The following is a 9053-nucleotide window of genomic DNA, read 5'->3' on the forward strand; positions in this document are numbered from 1 at the left end:
CTTGTCATGTTCTTTATTTGAAAAGAAACTTTTTCGTCACAGGAAAATTTGTCTTGTTTTTCACAAGTTGTGGTTGAATCACAGCTCCCGTGACATCCCTTACAGATGTCACTCAGAGTTCCTTTCTTTTTATTCGGGTAATAATTTCGTTCAAAGCTTCATGACCTTATGACTTGACATTGTAAGTTAACGTAACATTAGCTGACACTGTCTGTATGAACTCCTCCGACAGATGCCCAACACAATGCCGTACGCTGTCACCAAGGCAGCCTTGGACCACCTGACACGTTGTGCTGCACTGGGTATTTATAAGTTTACGAAATTTTGGCAGTGTGGGTGATCACTCGCAGATACATGAATTGACGTATAGAATACGTACAACGAATTACTTGTTTTTTTTTTCTAATCTTCCCAACCGCAATATGGCCAAAGGAATGTTGAATGCCGTGGCATAAGAATCGTTTCAATAAATAATTAAATCATATAAAATTGATGACAAAACGAACGCATGTCAAAGTTCTAGGAGAACCCTTGACAGCAGTGGTGATAAATGTTGCGACAGGATTTCTATGCTCATTAATAATGCCTAAGCGTCGTTGTAAGATACAGTACGTTGCAAGCCAATATTAAATATCATAAAGTGTCAAAGGTTGGCCATGACCTTTTGTGGCAGTGGAACCTGTCAAAAAAAGGAGTAATAGATGACAAATCTATCCTCAGATTAACGGTTTTTCTCTGATAGGAAACTATTATTGTTCTTAAATATTTCGGTTAGATAAAGCGCGTAGCTGGTGCCTCTGCAGTGGGCCTGTGTGCAGAGCAGCTGCGCCGACTTGGATTCTCTGCGTTCACACGTGCCACAGGTCGTTTCAGGGCCACTTGCTCCGGGCCACATTGTTCTCACTTGCTCCGCCGCCAAGCCAAGCAAGGGTGAAAATAGAACGGTAATCATACGTAACTTCCGTCATGGTGCGAGCAACCTAGCTCACGCTTTGCAGTGGCGGTCAGGTTTGCCATGGAAGAGCAAGCAAGAATAGTTTCCGGAACCGGTTTACGTGAGGTGTACGTAAAGAGCTTCCGGCGTGGCCTCACGCTGAGCATTCCCGTAATGCACTGGCAGATCCGGCACGGCGTATTCCGAGTGCTCGCTCCAGGATTTTGGCGGCCGCTCAGCATCTCTCAGTGAAAAACGCCATTAAACATAGCTTACTGCGTGCCGTACAGGCACCTGAGTGCAGGCCACATTGTTCGCACTGTCGCAACGCAAGCCAAAGTCAACGTGAATAACAGTAGACACTCCGCTTGTGCAAGCTGTAGGCCTTAAGAGTGCAAGTATTCATTAAAACGTATAACAGTCGTTCAGCTTATTTACTGCCCACGCAATCCTAACGTCACAGTAATACAACACAAATATATCACTTCGGGAGGTCAGCAAGGTTAGCTGATATTTTAGCGAAGCTTCCTGGGAAGTTGTTCTTGGCTGGTCAGGAATTGCGTACAGTACTCACGGATTCAAAACGCGACATCGTTTGAGTAAAAACTGCAATGACGCAAATATGAAGGCGACGAAGCGAAAGCACGACCCGACAGACACGCTTCGCTTCGTCCCTGTCTTGTTTGCGTCATTGCAGTTTTTCCTCAAGTAATGAACCAACTAGCCCAGCAACAAGCCCTGTTGGCGACATCGTTCTTTTAGCATAACGACTGCTGTGAGACGCATTTCTCGTGATAACCACGTCATGTCGCTGCAAACCTGGGCGCTAAAGGTTATGTTGACCCTTATGCACGTGTTCGAGTCGAAAGTACGCCGTTTTGACATGTAATATAGACGCTGGAAGCGAAAGTACGTGCATTACTTAGCCCGGAATTTTCACGTTGGATTCCGAGAGTAGTATACATCACATAAACGACCGCCTATGTAGTAAAAGAGACCGGCTGCAAAACGAAATCAAATTACTTGTGAAGTGGCAGAGGGTCAACTGACTTGAAATGACGCATACTTTACAGGCACATAAAAGAGTCAGCCGAAGCGAAGACCCAGCAATGAATGAACCACACTGTACAACTAAACACTCGTTGAAGTTGCGCAAGGTTGATCACTACTGACTGCTTTTTCCTTTCCTTTTCAGAGAATGCGCCTTATGGAGTACGTGTGAACGCTGTCAAGTAAGAGCGCTCTGCAACTTGTGAATTCGTTTACCTCCTCGATTCGTCTCACCTGTGAGACGTCGGCATGCTATAAGGAACTGCAAAAGTTGTATAAGATGTTTGTACGTCCGAACAGTTCGTTCAGTCATTCCCGAGAAGCGTGAGTGAGGGTACAGCTGGTCAGCTCCCTCACTTTGTTGGCGCGAAAAAACCTAGATGTAGATGAAGAGCTGGACGAAAATGCAAAATTCGAAGCGTGCTCTTGCCGTGATATATCTTACCACATTCTGTAGAAATAGAGATGTATGACGACATTGAACAAATATATCATTCATAATTTGTTGCGTTTCAGAAAATACTGGTAGCTTTCGACGAAAACTAATGAAAGCGCTAACACTTAGGTAACACTACCCGAAAGAGAGTACTTCTAGTGCTAGGCAAAATGAAATCGCAACCTAAACACACGAGCTGCGACACTCAGACATCAGATGTTTTTCCCCTTTATTGAACAAAGATTATTCAATACTTCACAAACTAGATGCGATTGTTTGTTGTACCAATATTCATCATACATTTGTGTCTTGTTTTTCTAATTTCCCCATTTTATTCATAAGTTATATTCGCATTAGTGTAGTTTTTGCTGAAGGTTTTCTTTTTTTAGTCATATGTAATAAATATTACATTTGCACTAATATGACTCAGAAAGCTACAGTAAAGCGTAGCTCCATTACTTGGGTGTAGGCCAACGACCGCTACTTGTGATATTCTCATCATCGCACCGTAGCGTGCCCTTCGTTTCGGTGACTGACGACTGTGCTGTAAAGTGAGTGCTGAAGTTACGTCGAACCATACGCTGCCCTTTAAACGGCAGTGTAGTTGATGCGCCTGGTAAACCCCCGAGTACTAAGTTTATACAGATACGTCGATGCATGTCGTAACGCTTGGCACCCACCAAGAAAAAGTGGTGTAGGTGGCGCTGGGTGTTTCGCATGAAATCGATTCCCGCAGTGCATGGGATGTGGCGGTTTTTGTTTCCTTTATTTGTGGCATTACATGCGACTTCGATGTATGTGCGTGATCGCGGATGATCGAAGTCACATGCCTCTTGTTGTAATGAACTTACACGTGTTGTTTCTTTTAAATGCAGCCCTGCTGTCATTCTGACGCCTATAATAAAAGACCCAGCAGTGAGCATGGAGAAGCACGCAGAGGTACGTACCTTCCGAAGAAGTTTTTTCTGAATATTCGTCGACAGCATGGTGTTAGTCGTGTAACGTGTAGGAATACTTCTCCGCTTTTGTAGCAGTCGCGAATAGAAATCATGAGTCGTCACGCGCTTTCTTCGTCCTCTTCTGTTGGGCCGATTTCTTCAGCGCGGGATGCAATAACTGTTATGGGCGAGAGAACGGGTACAGAGAGACAGAGAAAAGAAAGAGAGAGAGAGAGAGACAAGGAGAAAAATTCTTGGCAAAAATCACGGTCTCAAGGCAAGCGTCTTAACCACTGGCTACGCAAGCACGCTACCAGGGCATAGCATAGCCTTGTGTAATGGGAAATGAGGGCAAGGAGGCGCCGACTCGTCTGGCGTGGGATGCAATAACTCGGATGGGCGAGAGAACGAGTACAGAGAGAGAGAGGGGAAGAAAGAGAGGGAAAGAAATAAAATATAGAAAGAAAGGGAAGACACAAGAAAGAGATTTAAAAACGGACGCCATGACAGAAACAGAAAGAAATAAAGAGAGAAAGAGATCGAAAGACAGTGGGAGAGAGAGAAAGGAAGCATAGCATAGCCACGTAGGGTATATCATATCAAGGATTGGGAAAGAGACATGGGGGGTGAGGAGGAGGCTGAATGGGAGGGGTAAGCGTGAAAGATATCATAGCCATATATAGCAGAGTATAACACGGGGCGGGAAAAGGAAGTCAGGATGAGGAGCAGGGGATCGCCACCACATCCTCTCTTTCCTCACTCTTCGCGCCACTAGTACGTAGCTGCGCCAATTTTTTTGTAGCGTTGGCTATACATGAATAGCCGGAGCCGATTTGGCGTGGAGCGTCATAAGCCGTGCTGCGCATGCGCGAGTGATGTCACACAGCTGGGTCACCGGAGCTGTCATCTCACGCGCTCTCCGACACCGCCGCGCGCGGCTCGCCGCTGCTTGTGTGCGCGTTCGGGAGGAGTGGCGTCATAGCCGCGGCAGACAAACTGGCGTCGGCGCGCGCGCAGACTCCCGCCACCACCACGCGCGACTCGCCGCCGCCGGTCTGCGCTTTCCAGAGTGACGTCGTGGCCCTGACAGACGTGGCCCAGAGTGACGTCGTGGCCCTGACAGCTATTCGCCTTCGCTGTGCAGCCGCCGTCTGACACTGTGCTGGAGCCGCTTGATAGCGCCTCTGACTGGCGTTCGCAGGTGGGTAAGGCCATGAAGAAGGAGAGCGGAAATGCTGATCAACGACGCAGAAGAGCCGAGAAGCTTGTCTCATCAGATCTTGAAGTAGTTGCCTGGCAATTAGCGGTTCAGCGTACGAAGAATGAACAGAAGAAGGCTAGTAATCCTAGACAATCTGGAAAGCTAAGAATAATCAGCTGAACCTTTGCTAACGCTACGTATATCCTGGCATAGCCGAGCTTAGTCACTGCAAATTTTTTATTACATCAGACCGCTCCCACGTTTTTAAAAGGCGGAGCTGTTTGAGCGGGCCGTTATTATGTGCGGAGCGAACACAAAACTATCATCATCAGCAACCGGCAGGCGCTATCTTATTCCTCTGTTTCGCTCCTATCTTTGCGAATTATCTTCTGCTTCGCGCCGATTTCTCCGGCGTATGATGCAATAACTCCGATGGGCGAGAGCACGCCTACAGACAGAGTGAAAGAAAGAGAGAGAGAGAATGAAATAGATACAAAGAAAGACAAAGAGACAAATTCTTGTCGAAAAAAATATGGCGAGGCGGGATTCGAACCCGCATACCCACGATCCCAAGGCGATTGTCGTAAGAGCTCGGCTATGCAGGCACGCTATCAGAGCACAGCATAGACTTCCATAGTATAGTGTAGCAAGCGGGCGGGAAAGGGAAGTGAGGGTGAAGGGGAGGAAAATGAAGAGGGGAGAGAGTAAAGCACAGCATAGAAAGAAAGAGACAGAAATGAAGAGAAAGGAAGAGAATCGAAGAAAGAACGGAGCATAACAAAAAGAAAAAGAGAGATAAAGAAAAGGAAGGAAGAGAGAAAGTGAAACGAAAACATAAATACAGAGAATCAAAGAAACAGTGTGAGTGAGTGAAACAACTTCATTCAGTCCACAATAGAGGCGAGTAAACTCGACGTCACCGGGCTAGGCCCACTCGGGGACCATCAGGTTAAACATGACGGCCCTCGCGCGGGCCCTCTGGACGGCCAGGATTTGAGAGGTCTGGTCCGGGACCTTAATAAGCTTCTTGATTTCTTGTTATTTGAACGGGGGATATGCAGATGCGCAGCTTCAACGACATGCTCAAAGTCCGCATCAGCGCCACATAGGCAGCAGTCCGAGATTGGTAACCATTTGGGCTGCAGTGCCGCAGAGCTCGGATAAGTGCTTGTTTGCAGAAGTATGAGAGTGATAATCTGGACCCTGCACAGCAGCAGGGAGTGCGGCAGAGGCAGGGGTCTTCTTGAGAGATAATGATGCTTGCATATCTCGTTGTACGAGCTGAGAGGCACGGTTCCCCAGGAGAGGACGCGTTACCCGGCGCACGGTTAGTCAAACCTCGTGCAGCCGAGTACTCGCTTTTTGGATGATCTGTAAAGCCTGGGGAGCCACCATGCCCATCTTAAAGGCCCTGATAGCGGCCTTGGAGCCTGAATAAATGGTTTCATGCACACCGACTGTCATCGGAAGACCAATGAGAAGCTGGTCTGCAACGCTCGAAGTAGAATTGCCGGTGGTAGCACAGCTAATGACTTTGGCATCACCGTCGACGACCACTGAGGAGAAGGCTTCTTGAGCGAACGAAACAGCGTCAACGAACCATGCTCGATCCTTGTCTCTGCGGGAACTGGCCAGTACAGCTTTACCCCTGGCTTGTATTCGTTCTTCGTTGTAGGTTGGATGCATATTACGCGGCATCCGGTGTATGGAAATCTTGGACCTTACGTCGTTGGGCAGATTCATAGTATCGGGACCAACGAGCGTTGGGTTACATCCTAGCACGCCATGTATGAGTCCGCCCGCTGGGATGCCGGAGAGGCTAAACAATTGTGAAAGCTCTTGGGCTTCGTCAATTTCCTCGAACGTGTCGTGGATTCCCAACCTGAGGAGGTCATTTGTGTGCGTTTGGACGGGAAGGCCTATGATCAGCTTGAAGACTTCTGATGAGGGAATTGATGTTGTTGCGCTCCGAGACCAGCCAGTTGGGCATAGCCGCCCATTAAGCGAGGTGGCATAGCGCGAATGCGTGGATAATCAGGATCAGACTGCCCTCCCTGATTCCGCGGTGCCTGTTTGCGATTCTTCTAATCAATCCGAGCGTGCTTTCGGTCCATTGGCCCCGTTAGACTTGATAACATTTCGCGGACCCTTATTGTGTCCAGCCGCGGAACGGGGCAGCCGTTACCCGTGAATAACCTAATGTGGCTCTCCGTTGCTGGCATACAGAACCGGTGAGAAGTGCCTCTGGACCACTTCTTCTTGAGTAAGAGCTCGTACATAGCGGAACACCACCTTAGCGCAGTGAGCATGAGATATCACTCCGGCGCAATGATGATCTCACATCCGCTGGAGCACCACATGGTGATGTCGTCCGCGTAGATCGTGTGAATAATGGTAATTATCCTTTGGCCAAAAGGGACACCTCAGGGCTGGTGACCTGGTGACCTCCCCAACTTTGTTCAATATATTGTCATGTTGTCTTGACGTCGACGAAGACAGCAGTCGGCGTTTGCAAGATGAAACTGTTTATTTGGCCGAACTTGTGGCCGGGAAACGTAAAGTTAATTTACAGCAATACACACGGCATGCACTGATAGCGGCAAACAGAGCGTCAACCGTCGATCAACTGACAAACGGTCAAGCGCGTCAGCTTTTATACAGGCGCTGTCGAACTTTCCAGCGATATCGCTGGTGGCGGCGTTATCTCTCGACAAAGCTTGAACATTCGCGTGTGGCGCCCAATCTTAACAAAACGATCTACTACAATCGCCAAGCTTCTCGAACAGTGCTTCGCGGACAGCGCCGAGCGTTGATAACCGTCCTCGCTGGTCAAACCCGAATACATCAAAATAAAACAAGTGGGCGTGGCAGTATCGAAGATCAAGCTGTTGAGGGCCTTGAACAAGGTTCAGAACATTACAGATAGAGAAAAAAATAAAGAGACCGAAAGAGGTACAAAGAGAAAGAGGAAGCGATAAATAGAGAGAGAGGAAAAATGGAACAACGAGTAAGGAAGATCGAGGGAGAATTACATTGACAGAGAAAGAAAGAACTTCAAATGAACGCAGACAAAAAATACTTGCAGAGAGATCACAACAAAGAAAAGGCAGGAGGAAAGAAACAGCAAAATAAAGAGAAGCAAAGAACGGCCGCCCAGTGCCGTATTTCCTCAAGGACTGGCTTCGCTAGTGCGAAGGTGCCTTAGTTTTTTTTTCTCAAGAAACTAGAAAATTAACAAGTGGCCTTTGGACACCAGGCTGCAGAAAAATAAACAGGAATAGCTATCGCTACTATGAAGATAGCCTTTCGCCAAATAATAGATATGGCTGTCCGATACAATGGTATGAGAAGTGGTATTTATTTTGCAACAAACATCGCTGCCATCCGCGAACGGACAAATGTGCACAAAATGACAGTTATTGCAATTTCTATATGCCAGAGACAAAATTATACCAATAAACAGCCTTCACTGAACAGCTGATCCCGCTAGGGACAGGCCTGAGGTAGGTCCCTTGGTTAACAAACTCAAGGTTTGGTATTAGGCATGCATGAGTCCAGTTGTGAGTTGTATATACTGCAGTACGTAAACATGCAGATGTACCGAGTCGCCCAACGCGCCGCCACGCTGGTCTAGTGGTTATTGCGCTCGACTGCTGACCCGAAGATTGCGGGATCGAATCCCGGCCGCGGCGGATGCGTTTTCGGTGGAGGCGAAAACGTTTTGAGGCCCGTGTACTTAGATTTAGGTGCATGTTAGAGAACCCCAGGTGGTCTAAATTTCTGGAGCCCTACACTACGGCGTCGCTCATAATCATATCGTGGTTTGGGGACGTCAAAGCCCAGATATTACTATCTAGTCGCCCACCTTGCTGCTGTACTTCGGTGTGAAGCGCAGCTACACCTCTTTACGAAGCAGAAATAATGTTCCGGATTATTTACCCTGTCGAGAAACTGGCTTTTTCTCGCAGTCGAGTTACATCGTTACTGTACTTTCTGATCCATGCAGATGATGCAGCAAATTACCGGCGCGGCACACGCCCTCGGACGTGTCGGTAAGCCGGAAGAGGTGGCACGCTGCATTGCCTTTCTGGCATCCGACGATGCCTCCTTCGTCACGGGCATCAACATGCCTGTCGACGGCGGCTTGCTCCTTCTCTCCGGCTTTCCAAGTGTCCCGCAGTTGTTGACGCCCGGGAGCGTTGCTTGATGGCCTTCGCACTGAGACTTCGTCGACGATGCCGGCCGTTAGAGGCAATATATGGCCACCAGCAGACCCTTAGGCAATAGGAGCTGCCTATCTGAAGTTGAACAAAAGCCGTCGAGATTTTGTTTCTTAAGAAATCTACGCTAGCCCTACTTGGGCCCAGTAGAAGGGGAACTAAAGCGGCAATATTTCATAGCGCTGGTAAGATAACAGAGCGGACATTCAACTTCAAAGTAGCACTCCTTTCGTCTTCTCCAATAAAGCTATCCATAGAGACCATTTACTAATTC

At 47.9% G+C, this 9053-nt stretch overlaps 1 protein-coding gene across 1 annotated transcript; it reads left to right on the plus strand.

Annotated features, from left to right (window-relative positions):
- The first annotated feature begins 244 nt into the window (after positions 1–244).
- Positions 245–8766, plus strand: LOC119389052 (cyclohexanol dehydrogenase-like). The gene is made up of 4 exons (XM_037656335.2): positions 245–302; positions 2130–2166; positions 3296–3359; positions 8566–8766. The coding sequence occupies exons 1-4, from the start codon at positions 245–247 to the stop codon at positions 8764–8766; spliced, it is 360 nt and encodes a 119-aa protein (XP_037512263.1).
- The last annotated feature ends 287 nt before the right edge of the window (positions 8767–9053 follow it).

The sequence above is a fragment of the Rhipicephalus sanguineus genome, chromosome 4, assembly GCF_013339695.2.
Source record: "Rhipicephalus sanguineus isolate Rsan-2018 chromosome 4, BIME_Rsan_1.4, whole genome shotgun sequence".
NCBI classification, from domain to species: domain Eukaryota; kingdom Metazoa; phylum Arthropoda; class Arachnida; order Ixodida; family Ixodidae; genus Rhipicephalus; species Rhipicephalus sanguineus.